At 42.0% G+C, this 13,054-nt stretch overlaps 1 protein-coding gene across 2 annotated transcripts in view; it reads left to right on the top strand.

Moving 5' to 3' along the window:
• The window catches only part of TACC2 (transforming, acidic coiled-coil containing protein 2), a 210,737-nt gene that overhangs the window by 14,674 nt on the left and 183,009 nt on the right, over nucleotides 1–13,054 (top strand). The window contains exons 1-2 of one of the 2 annotated variants that reach the window (XM_015425396.1): nucleotides 3,429–3,526; nucleotides 10,909–10,987. In XM_015425396.1, the coding sequence (XP_015280882.1) occupies nucleotides 10,955–10,987 (33 nt within the window). In that variant the 5' untranslated portion in view covers nucleotides 3,429–3,526; nucleotides 10,909–10,954. Of the gene's footprint in view, nucleotides 1–3,428; nucleotides 3,527–10,908; nucleotides 10,988–13,054 lie in introns of those variants that run through there. The other variant, XM_015425395.1, reaches the window with a different exon arrangement.

Raw genomic sequence — 13,054 nt, 5'->3', positions numbered from 1 at the left:
GCACTATACAGAAGCAGGTTGCTCTCTGGCCTCTGGAATATGCTTTTGAGAAACATATTGGCTATTTCTGCAAGCAACCGTTGTCAACAACTCCTTTGTACTCATTGGAGCTGACAATATGTTAATAATAGCAACTAAGTCATACTGTAAACAAAGGCCATGCTGCTGGCATCGTTGGTTTCTGTCTGTCTGCTGGCCTCTGCCTTTCCAGCGTGATTCACTGGAAAGTTATTTATAGCATAGATGTTGCATTTAGTAATAATTAGTTTCTAAAGACAACACAGGCCAAAGGAGAGCTCTGAATTTATTAAACACACAAATTAAAATCCATGCCTAGCCTTATAGATCATTAGAAGTAGCAAGAAAGTTGCCCTTTCTCCCTACTGCATGTGCTTCAGAGCTGTTCACAGCAGCTTGTCCCACAGAAATGATGCAGATGGAGGCTTTGGAGTCTGTTTTCTTTCTCAACAATATTTTTGGCGTGCAGGTGGCTTCGTGCCAAAGTTGCTTGCAAGCTGGAGACCATATTTAAATTTCTTCATACAGCATGTGATGAGGCAACTGTGGCTTATTTTCCTGGTTCTGTTGTCTGTTCGTCCACCCCATTTGCTACAAATGAGCATGGATCCAGCTGTGAATGGCAGAGTATACTTTCTGTTGCCATAATGGAAGGCAGATTGTGCTGCAGACCTGACTGTGCCTGTGACATGTTCCATGCTGTCCATCGCATGTCAGAATGTCAAAGCGGGTACATGGGCAGCTACCATGTAGAATAACCCAAGAGTGCTACATCAGTATTATCTTTTGCACTGGTATTCTAGTTAAGTTAGGACATAACTACATGATACATTCAACACATGCCATGTCACAGGTGCCCAAACAGACTGACAGCCAGGCATACATGGGGGAGCTCACCTTAACAAGTGCTTGTTTGCTTGGTGCTGTGAGGGAAGAGAAGCAGCTTCCAGTTCCCGTCCCATTCTGTTTTTGCCAGCAGAAAAGCAGGTCAGGGGGCTTTTCACTCCATTTATCTGGCTCCATTTGTCTGTTCGATGCACATGGAACCAGGGGAAAGGGGCAAAAAGACCCATACCTCCTTTTCTCCTGGCAAAAGTGGGGTTGGAAGGGAAATTGGAAGCTCCTCCTCCTCCCTCACAGCGCTGAGCAAACAGGCATGCATTAAGGAGAGTTCCCTGAATGTACTTCTGTCTGCAAGTCTAGTCGTGTACCTGTGCCCCAGCACTATTGGGCGTATCATGTAGCTTGGTACTTAAAGCCATGAACCTGCAGCTTTTTACTTTTCCACAGCACATCTTTGTGTTCGAGACTTCCTTCATAGCACATTTTCATGACTACAGTTTCAAAATATGTACAGTGAACACGTCTGCTTCATTATCAAGCAAATGACTATCTTGTGGGGCCTTGTAAAATGTGCAGTTTTTACATATGAATCTGCATGTGTGTGCTTATTACTTGACAGCCGCATGTCTTAAACATCCACCAACGTCCATCTCAATTGATATCACTATAATTGGGCCAAAGGGGGTTGGCTACTGGGTGCAACAGACTGAGCAGTGGTTTGTGGGCCATACCTGCAGCCAGGGCCTGACAAGGCCCCGTCCCGGCAATAAGGAAATGGAGGTGAGCTTGTTTGGTGTAGTGGTTAGGAGTGCGGACTCTAATCTGGGAGAACCGGGTTTGATTCCCCACTCCTTCACGTGCAGCTGCTGATGTGATCTTGGGTCCGTCACAAGTTCTCTCAAGAGCAGTCTTTGAATGAGCTCTCTCATCCCCGCCTACCTCACAGGGTGTCTGTTGTGGGGAGGGGAAGGGAAAGGAGATTGTAAGCCGTTCTGAGACTCCTTCGGGTAGTGAAGGGCAGGGTATAAATCCAATTTCCTCCTCCCCCTCCTTCAAAACGTTGCCCAAGGTGGCCCGAGACATAGTTCCCACTTTCCTCTCCAGGCTTCCAGTTCTACCTACTCCAATTCCAGTAGCCATCTTGCTGCCTTTTTAGGTGTCATCCTGGCATGTCCAGTCATCTGCCGCACTGAGCCCCTTGCCTGGCTGAGCTTCTCTGCACCACAGCCCTGGCAAAGGGATGTTTCCACATACTATGTGGAACATCCCAAGCCACCCAGGCACACTTTAAGGGCCATGGCGTAGCTACAAGCTACCCTTTCCATATCCTTGGCTCATCTCCCAGAGATATCTCAGCCACCAGGGCCTCTCCCTCTCCCCGCACTGGCGGCTTTTTGATAGGTGAACTGAGTGGTGGGACTCTTGTTGTCATAGTCATCTTGAATGATACTTTTTATTGGAGGTACTTCATAGGTTCAAGTACTAATCATGGAAAGGCCATACTTCAAGTATTATTGAACTGAAATAATATGTATTAGATCTGATAGCTGAGTATAACTTAAGACTCATTGCTGTGTAACTAAAACCAAAAGCCACCCTAGCATTTTAAAAATTATTACACAATGCTTTAATACTTAGTCTAAAAAAGAGTCCCATTCAGTTTCATATATCCAATTTCACTTGACATTGCAATTTAATAATGTTGCCCTCATTTCAGTATCATGCAACTTGTGTCCGTTAAGTTCTCATAACTACTTGTGGCTTCTTCTTCTCCCCAGATTAATTTATCCATACCTACAATGTTGTATAACATCCTCAGTCATTCCCTCTTTTACAGTATTTTAGAGATTTTGAATTTTTAGTTGCATTGTTTTTGTAGCAGCCACCACAATTCTAAGAGGAAATGTTTTCTGCATCACCATCTGCCCTCAGACCTTGAACTCTCAATATCTATTGGGGGAGGGGGGGTTCCCTTCTCTTCCTCTCAATCTATACAGAAGTCATACAGGTGACCATAGTGCCCATGAGTGAGCTCTCTCACCCTGGCGTAGCTGGACATCTGTAGCATCTTACCTAAGTGATAAAGATAATTTTACCATACATCATGAGTAAGAAAATGTATAGTGAAATTGTTATTTGTATGCAGTGAAAGTCATTGCTTTAGGTTTTCCTTGCAGAACATTCCAGATGTAAGCTGAGAGTCCTGCAATAATAAACAGTGCTTGCAGCTCAATGGAAGTTTTTTGTTCTGAATGTGTAAGGTATGAACATGCCATTTATAAACCGTATGTTGTCTAATCCCACATTTGATGGCAGAGTCTAAGAAGATAACAAAACATTCATTCGTGTTGAACACTGGCATGTCTTTCTGTTTGCCCGAACTCTCACGGATCTTTCTCTCTGAAGTAGAACTAATTAGTGTGTATAACTGGTTCTGCTCAGTACCTAGGGTGGAGTCTGAGTTGCTTGTTCAACTGGTTATGCTTAATTGAAGGTGGGTCATTTAAATGAAAGCTAAATTCATGTGATTCTGAGAAGGAAAGGCAGAGGACAAAAACAAAAGGAGAGGCTTACAAGATGTATCTGAAAAGAACAAGCTGCTAGAGACAGTTTCTAAACAGTCAAAGAGTTCCAGAGCAACCAGAAATATATTTTCTCTTGGACCGTAAGTGTGATAAGGAATTTCTTTGTGTTATTATGAAATTAAATGTTTCCTGTTTTAGATCACAACAAGGTCTCCAATGGCTTGATTAGACCAGCTTTATGTGAGCACAATTTTCTGTATCACAGTTGTGTTTAAATAAAATCAGCATGTTTTGAATATGTACAGTCTGGGATTAACAAAGGAATAAAACAGACAAAGATAATGTTTCTAAAATTTTTTAAAGAATTCTTTAAGGGTTCCCCCCTCCCAATTAATATGTTACAAAATGCACAAGATGGGGACATAGCCTGACTGGGATTTGCAAAACCTTGTGGAGCTTCTTAACAGATTCTGGTCTTTTCAGATTAAATGCTCTGGTTTATATTTTAATCCGCAACAATGTCTTCATGAATTGTCCAGAGGAATGATTTACTCAGTTCTTCATTTTAAGATAGAAATCTTTCAGTGCTAGCCTTCTTAAATATGGATTGAGAACCCAGAAGCTTCATATTGTAAGGCAGAAATAAATAGCATGGTGTAGTGTTTTAATACAATGTAAAACAACTATAGCTGGTTTTGTTGCTTAGTGTTTACACATATACCACAATACTTTCTCCTTTCCTTGCTTGTATTGTTATAAGGTTTTGACATTTTATATCCTGCTGGGTATTTTTTGCCTTTTTAAAGGCTTCAGTACAAAACATAACACTGCTCAAGATATCCAGGTGTGCTGTTCTGTCATCTCAGTGCAGACAGACCCACCCAATCCCTGCTGGTGAAGGACTGAAATGAACAGGAATGCTAGTCTGGGCAGGGGATGCTTTAGGCATGGATTAGATCTCCTAGTATCAGAACAGATTTCTAGTTTGGGGCACTTATGCACCGTCCAACTATGAAAACAGGCAAGACAATACTATACGGTGTAAGCTTACTGCAAACATAATTAACTGAAAAACATGTTTATATTTATTTCTCATATTTGAATTGAATTTGAACTCTTTGTACTATGTGGAAAGTATCTAGAGTTATTCTAATTTATGTCTCAAATTGGTGAGACTTGAGAGGCACTGACTTAGTAAAAAACCACCCCAAATAATATTTTTTAAATTCTATAGAGCAATGGGAAATAAGGCAGCTCTGATACATCATGCCAGTTCCCTCCCTTGGACTACTATTTGGCCTGTCTTACTTGTTGTGACCAGTCTTGAGTCTTGTTAATTGTAGCAAAAAGGGCAGACCTGGGAGAGATCAACTGGACCAAAACAGTGTGATGGCCTTGCCTAACTCTGCACTGGAGAATTTAAAGGCATGTAATGTCAGTCTCTGGGCTGTATTCTAGCATCCCAGTCATTCAGTGTGCTTCATGGCTGAGCAAAGACTTGAATCCAGGCCTCTCCAACAGTACTGGTTGTTATATCTCATGAGGAAATGATGATGTAATTTAGTCCGAGGTCCTAGGTGGTTTCAGTGATCAGCTAATCAGCAGCTGTTTCATCAATGTGGTATTTGTGGCCTGTCCTCTTTATCAGGTATATGAAAAAGCTAGGGTTGCCAAGTCGTTGCAGTCGCCGCAGTGGGTTTTCCCTCTGATGGTCGTGCCCCCACCCCCAGCGTGCTCGGCATCCTAACGTCACTTCCTGGTGACGCGCACGTCAAAGTGGGGTTCCCCTGGGGCCCAATCTGCCGGCGGCAGGGAATAGGCCTCTGGGGTGGGGGTTTCCCCGCCCCCCGGGGGGACTTAGCAGCCCTAAAAAGAGCCTGCATGGTTAACAAACAAAATAATGGAAAGTGTAAAAGGTAAAAAGGATCCCTTTAAGCAGTGGAAAGCTAGTCACAGTGAGGCTGATAAAACGGAACACAGGCTATGGCAAATAAAATGCAAGTCTGTGGTCAGGCAGGCAAAACGGGAATAAGAGGAGCATATAGCAAAAAATGTAAAAACCAACAATAAAACTTTTTTCGAATACATTAGAAGCAGGAAACCAGCCAGGGAGGCAGTGGGGCCCTTGGATGACCAAGGGGTAAAAGGAGTACTGAAGGATGATAGGGAAATGGCTGAGAAGCTAAATGCATTTTTTGCCTCTGTCTTCACTGTGGAAGATGAGAAGTGCTTGCCCACTCCAGAACCGCTGATTTCAGGAGAGGTGTTGAAAGACCTGAGTCAGATTGAGGTGACGAGAGAGGAAGTCCTAAAACTGATAGACAACTTAAAAACTGATAAATCACCAGGCCCAGATGGCATACATCCGAGAGTTCTGAAAGAACTCAAATGTGAACTTGTGGATCTCCTTACAAAAATATGTAATATTTCCTTAAAATCTGCCTCCATTCCTGAGGATTGGAAGGTAGCTAATGTCACTCCCATCTTTAAAAAGGGTTCCAGAGGAGATCCGGGAAATTACAGGCCAGTCAGTCTGACGTCGATACCGGGTAAATTGGTGGAAACCATTATTAAGGAAAGAATTAGTAGGCACATAGATGAACAAAACCTATTGAGGCAGACTCAGCATGGGTTCTGTAAGGGAAGATCTTGTCTCACTAACCTGTTAGTGTTCTTTGAGGGGGTGAACAAACATGTGGACAAGGGGGATCCAATAGATATTATTTACCTTGACTTCCAGAAAGCTTTTGATAAAGTTCCTCATCAAAGGCTCCTAAGTAAGCTCAAAAATCATGGGATAGAAGGACAAGTCCTTTTATGGATCAAAAACTGGCTAGTTCATAGAAAACAGAGAGTGAGTGTAGGTGGGCAATTTTCTCAGTGGAGGGTGGTAAGCAGTGGGGTACCGCAGGGATCAGTACTTGGTCCACTGCTTTTTAACTTGTTCATTAATGATTTGGAGATGGGAGTAAGCAGTGAAGTGGCTAAATTTGCGGATGATACGAAGTTGTTCAGGGTGGTGAAAACCAGTGAGGATTGTGAGGCACTCCAAGGGGATCTGTCAAGGATGGGCGAGTGGGCGTCAACATGGCAAATGGGGTTCAATGTGGCCAAGTGCAAGGTGATGCACATTGGAGCCAAAAATCCTAAATATAAATACACATTGATGGGGTCTGAACTGGCAGAGACTGATCAAGAGAGAGATCTTGGAGTTGTAGTGGATAACTCACTGAAAATGTTGAGACAGTGTGTGACTGCAATAAAGAAGGCCAATGCTATGCTGGGGATTATTAGGAAGGGTATTGAAAACAGATCAGCCAATATAATAATGCCCCTATATAAATCAATGGTGAGACCTCATTTGGAATACTGTGTGCAGTTCTGGTCACCACACCTTAAAAAGGATATTATAGCTTTGGAAAAAGTGCAGAAAAGGGCAACTCGAATGATAAAAGGGTTGGAACACTTTCCCTATGAGGAAAGGTTAAAGTGCTTAGGGCTCTTTAGCTTGGAGAAACGATGACTGAGGGGAGACATGATTGAGGTTTATAAGATTATGCATGAGATAGAGCAGGTAGAGAAAGAGGTACTTTTCTCCCTTTCTCAGAATACAAGAACTCGTGGGCACTCCATGAAATTGTTGAGCGGTCAGGTTAGAATGGAATTCACTGCCACAGGAGGTGGTGGCGGCTACAAGCATGGACGGCTTCAAAAGGGCATTAGATAAGCATATGGAGCAGAGGTCCATCAGTGGCTATTAGCCACAAGGTATAGGTAGGGGCTCTGGCGCAAGTGATGCTCTGTCTTATTGGTGCTTGGGGGGGTCAACAGTGGGAGGGCTTCTAATGTCCTGGCCCCACTGGTGGACCTCTTGATGGCACTGGTATTTCTGGCCACTGTGTGACACAGAGTGTTGGACTGGATGGGCCTTTGGCCTGATCCAACATTGGCGGCTCTTATGTTCTTATGTTATTCAAAAGAAATCATGTGACCTTCTCTTCCAGTTTCTTTGCTTCTGAGAAATGGTCAGATTTTCATACACTGACAATTCTCAAACCAGAATCTCATCAATGCAATTTATTCTAAATTACCAGCTGTACAGAAAATACTGTAGGTATTAGAGACCATACAAAAATGAGAAAAAGATATTTAGAGACGGGCATTATGTGCTTAAGCCATCTCAGCAAATACAAATACACATCCCTGCTCCTGAAGAGTTAAATCACTGATCCAGCAGAGCCTGAATGAAATCCTCCCTTCACCTACCCCCCAGCCCTAGCTGCATGCATAATGAGCTTGGAGTGTAGAAGCCATAGTAGCCCTCTGCAGTTATGCAGATAATCTGTTTTCTTATTTACATTCTTTCAAGGACTGTTTTTTCTGAGTATGGCACCCTAATTAGCCTGTGATTTAATAAAATTCGATTTAAAGGCTCCCTAGAATCAAAGAGTCTATAAAGTATAAGCTTCTAGTGTGCCAAGAGAATAATGTCTGAAATTACTGGTAATTATACCAAGTGACGTATGTGTGTGTGTTAAGTGCCATCAAGTCACTTCTGAGTTATGGCAACTCTATGAATTAATAACCTCCAAAACATCCTGTCATTAACAGCCTTGCAAAATGATGGCTGTGGTTTCCTTTATTGAGTCCATCTCATGTTGGGTCTTTCTCTTTTCCTTCTGCCTTCCATTTTTCCTGGCATTATTGTCTTTTCCGCTGACTCTTGTCTTCTCATAAAGTGTCCAGAGCACGATAGCTTCATTTTGGTCATTTTAGCTTCTAGGGAGAGTTCAGGCTTGATTTGATCTAGAACCCCATTTATTTGTCTTTTTTGCAGTCTACATTATCTATAAAAGTCTCCCCCATCCCCACATTTCAAATAAATCAACTCTCTCCCCGTTGACTTTTCTGCTGAAATTCTCTTGTATGGTCCAGTATCCAACGTAAATTTTCAATAAGATCTCTAAAGCCTCTTCCTTTTCTGAATCTAGTTTGAAAATCTGGCATTTCTTGTTCCCTATATGGTAAGACTTTGAGCATCACTTTACTTATATGAGACATTAATGTGGTGGTTTGATAGTTGCTGCAGTCTTTGACATCTCCTTTCTTGGAACTGGAATGTAGCTTGTTGTGATAGTTGCCAGAAAATAGGGAGAGCATAATTTCAGGTTTCAGATTTTATTCAAATCCTGTACTTATAATATGAGCATTTGGAATTGTAATTCTTCCAGGTTTAGAGACAGTCTTGTTGCCTCTAGAAATTCAGTTTTTAACTGGATGAGTAGATGCATTTTTGTCTTTATACATATATGTAAACACATGCACATGGACATTTACATGCTGTACGTGACACAATCTGTATTTTTATTGGGTGGTAAGGTTCATTTTTGATCTGTTTATGACAGGGAATTTCATTTCTCCAGCATCTTTTAAAGAATCATCCTCTTGACTTTTAAATAGGGCTGTACAAGCTGTTGCTAAATAGCTGAAAGTACAGAGTAGAATTTTCGGCAATGTGTAGTTGGGGAGGGGAAAACTCCGCCAAAAGAATATATTGTAGGTGTCATGCATGTGTCTCTATGAATGACTTTGCAAGTACACCATATTCTACTGGGTGTTAAAGAGTATATCAGTTGATTATAATAGAGTAACTTATGAATCGGGGCCAAGCTACATATGACAGTCTCACTCAGTCACATGTAAAGCACTGTTGGTGGGTATGATTTAAAGTGCAAAGGGGACACACAGGAGTGGGATGCTGAAACTTTCTCTTCCATCACCCTACATTCTGGGGTCGTGAACTTGGCTGGGAGAAAAACATCAGGGGCACAGGAGGGGAAGGAGTCCCATGTTTAAACAGAGGATGCAGGCAGGGAATTGACCGTTGAGAGGAGGATCCAACATCCCTTGTTCCTGAATTCCTATTTAATTTGCATCCTCCATACACTTTACTAAGGATTAGAGATTCATATTTAAAGAAACAGGTTTGCCATGATGACTGTGTTTCCACTAGAAAATAATAAAGCAAAATGATAACTGTACCCTCTGCATTCCATTCTAAAGCAAAGGTGGGGAGTACAGTTTCGGTATTTGAAAGTATTGCAGTGTAGTGCTGTAAAGTAAATGTTAAGAAATTAGTTTTATTACCTGAAAAAGAAATTTGTGCTTATGTTTATTTATTTATTTATCAAATTTATGTCCTGCCCTCGCAGCCAAGGCTGGCTCAGGGCGGCTTACATGCAATGCAATGTAGGTGTGGACCCTTAATCATAATAAGTTTCATTCTGGTGGGCAAGAGAGATGCTATCATCTTATGAAGCAATCTGCAGAACAATTATTATATGCCTGTTAAACTAGATATTGGTTCTAATGGGCTTTCTGCATAATTAATTGCTTGCTTCTGGGGTCAATAACAGACTGAAATAATTTGCTGAATTCAGGGGTTAGAATGCTGCAGATGTCACAGAAATGAAGAGTGGTTTTTGTGCGATGCAGAAGCACCATGTAAGAGTCATCAAGAGTGTAGGGAGTGGTGAACAGTATTATTACTTTTACTAGAGTAAACTTGCTGTTGTCACTTTTAGTAGAATTTGTGGGGTGCAGTAACTGCATAGGGAAGGATGATTGTCTGGTTCTGACCACACGATACCATATTATTTAAGAGCCAGGTTTTGTGCTCAAAGGGAACTGCAGCTGTTTTCTTAAACCCAACAAGAATTCTTGCAATTTGGTGTCTTGGTAGCATGTGGGTCAGAACTAACTTCTTTCTCTCTCTCCGCTACCAACATGTGCTTTGTATGTGATACTTCTGCTTGCGGTGAAACAGCTATAGCTGGGGATGGGATCAGACTGTAATTGTGTGAATGCACAAAGAGTTAACAGCTGTACTGGTAAGGCTATGAAGAACCCAATGTTCACAGGGTCAGGAGTCAGGACCTGCATGGTGTTTTAGAATATAGTGTTAGAAAACACCGTTTTTGAATATAGTGTTAGAAAAAGGCTGGGGAGACTTTTCAAGCAAGACTTCATAGGGTGGCCTTGGCCATTTCAGGCTAAAGTACCTCACAGGGTAGTGAGGATAAGACGGGAGACGGAAGACCCAAGTATGCTGTCCTGAGCTCTCTGGAGTATGTGCAAGATAAAATGTATAGACAGGAAGAAATTTGCTCTTCCACACAAATTTCCACAAGATTTAATATTTAGTGAGGTGGAGGCAAACAGGGTTTATATGTCCATGTCATAAGCATCTTTCAGTTTCAACTGCCATGTTCCTGTGACTAGAGCCGTGGCAGTGAGAGCTGTGAGGATGATGATCAACGCAAGTGTGGAAGCTGTTGTTTATTTCCAGTACTTCATTAATGCCAGCCATATACACATGCAACAGTATGTTTGTAGGGTATGTTGCCGCTAGAGTCAGCAACAATTTTTATGGAATACAGCTGAGGTAGTGGGATGATGTTGGATTTTCTTTTCGAAAACTGTTTTCCCACCACCGTTGGCTGATGGTCGTTGTTTCTTCCAGCTGCCTTTCTCAACATACTGAGTGATCCTGAAACCTTGGCTTCAAAATGGGTAATGAAAATAGCAACCCAGAAAATCAGGTGAGTATGATGTTACTTTCAGTATAATTTCTGACAATTGGTATTTTTTAATGGTGATCCTCCTCGAGTCTCAGCAAGAGAGGCAAACTATAAAGGAAGAAAATAAAGTAATATTTTCAGGACCTATTAGCATAGCAAAATATCATGCCCGTTCAAGGTTAGTATATGTATCCATGTCAGGCACTACAGGGATCCCTGGGCTCATAGGGAGGTTTTGGTCTCTGTTAGGAGTAAGTTCCAAGATGGGCAATCTGTGATCCAAATGCAAAATGGGCCTGATACAGGAATGCCAGCTGAACCGTGGCAATTCATCATGTAGGTAAGCATGACCATAATCCAGCTAAATCAGGAGAGGATTCTGGTGCACTAGTCCAAATGGGTAACTTGTTTGTTTTGTTTGTATCAGAAGAAATGTCATCCCACTTCTCAGTCTAAGCTTTGAAGGTGGCAGCCACTCCAAATGCAATATTTTAAAATCATGATCCCATGTTTTTGGAAGAAGGGCTTTTAAAAAGGTATACTTGGAAGTAAGTCCCAGGAAAGTTTTTTAGGATTACAGCCTAAGAAACCCAAACAATACAGTATCCAGCAACAATGATGAACAAGATCAATTATGCAAAGCAAAAGCCCGCAGACAATCAAACTCAAGGACTGAATAAAAAAATAAGTCTGGCTTCCAAGAGTTTAAAGTGCCATGTGAACAGCTGTGGGGAGGGCATTCCATTGTCTCTGTGCCACTACCTGTTTCCCAGGTGACTTCTCATTTCATGTATGACAGATCAAGATGGGTAGCCGTGTTAGTCTGTCTGTAGTAGTAGAAACGAGCAAGAGTCCAGTAGCACCTTAAAGACTAACAAAATATGTGGCATCGTATGAGCTTTCATGAGTCACTGCTCACTTCAGATACAGCTAGAATAGGAGTCCATCTGTCCTATTTATTGGAAAGTGGAGTGATTTCAGATGCCGAATGGCATTAGCAGGCAAATGACAATAGCAGGTGAATAACAATAGCAGGCATGATTGGATTTAGGTGAGATATTCAGAGAGGTAATAGGCATGGAGAAATCAGCATTGGTAATGAGAAAGGAAACCTAGGTCTCCATTCAGTCCAGGAATTTGCATTGTTTTGAGCTTCATTATCAATTGCAATTCAGCAGTCTCTCTTTCTAATCGCCCTTTGAAATTCCTTTTTGGGGAAAAAATCCTTTGTAAGAGAACTGCTTCTTTTAGGTCAGCAGCTGAATATCCTGGAAGGTTAAAATGTCCCCCCACTGGTTTTTGAATTTTGTGGTTCCTAATGTCAGACTTATGTCCATTAATTCTTTGTCGAAGGAACTGGCCTGTTTGTCCAATGCAGAGGGTGGAAGGGCATTGTTGACATGTGATAGCAGAAATACATTAGAGGATGAGCAGGAGTAGGAACCTGAGATAGTATGGCTGATGTTGCTGTCATCTATGACAGTGAGAACATTTGACCTGGAGCCTACAAAGATTGTCTTATTTCCCTGGTAGTTATGGGCACTGTTATGCCAGGTGCAGGAGGACCACAAGGAGTGAAGAATTGGAGGAGGTCCTGGATGGTCCTGAAAGCTACGCAAGAGCTGCGTAAATTTAGAGCAAAGTCTAGAAGCTTTGTTGAACACATAGAAGCTGCAGGAGAGAAGCACTAATTATATGGTGGCAAAGGTTAACTGAACTGTATACTGTATACTGCATACTGCATCTGACAAAGAGAGCTGTGTTTCTCGAAAGCTTATGCCACAATAAAGTTTATTAGTCTTAAAGGTGCTACTGGACTTTTTACTATTTTGAATTGTACTGTCATTCAAAACAGTTCAGGAACTCTACTTAAGCTGCCATTCCTCTGCTGGAGCTGGGGATACCCCACGGGCGCTTCCCTGCTGCTGGGCAGCTGGCCAGAGGCAGGGCAGAATGGCAAGAAATGGGGAGAATGGCAGCATCCCAATGTGCTCAGATCATAGAATTTGGCTCAAATGCCAGAGCATCCCTTGTGTCCCCCATCAACATACTAATGTCACTTTGGACACACAGGGAGTGGTGCTGGCA

The sequence above is a fragment of the Gekko japonicus genome, unplaced genomic scaffold (assembly GCF_001447785.1).
Source record: "Gekko japonicus isolate JY-2015 unplaced genomic scaffold, Gekko_japonicus_V1.1 scaffold183, whole genome shotgun sequence".
Lineage (NCBI taxonomy): Eukaryota > Metazoa > Chordata > Lepidosauria > Squamata > Gekkonidae > Gekko > Gekko japonicus.
Note: the sequence above shows the minus strand (reverse complement) of the source record. Positions and strands in the feature narration are given on the sequence as shown.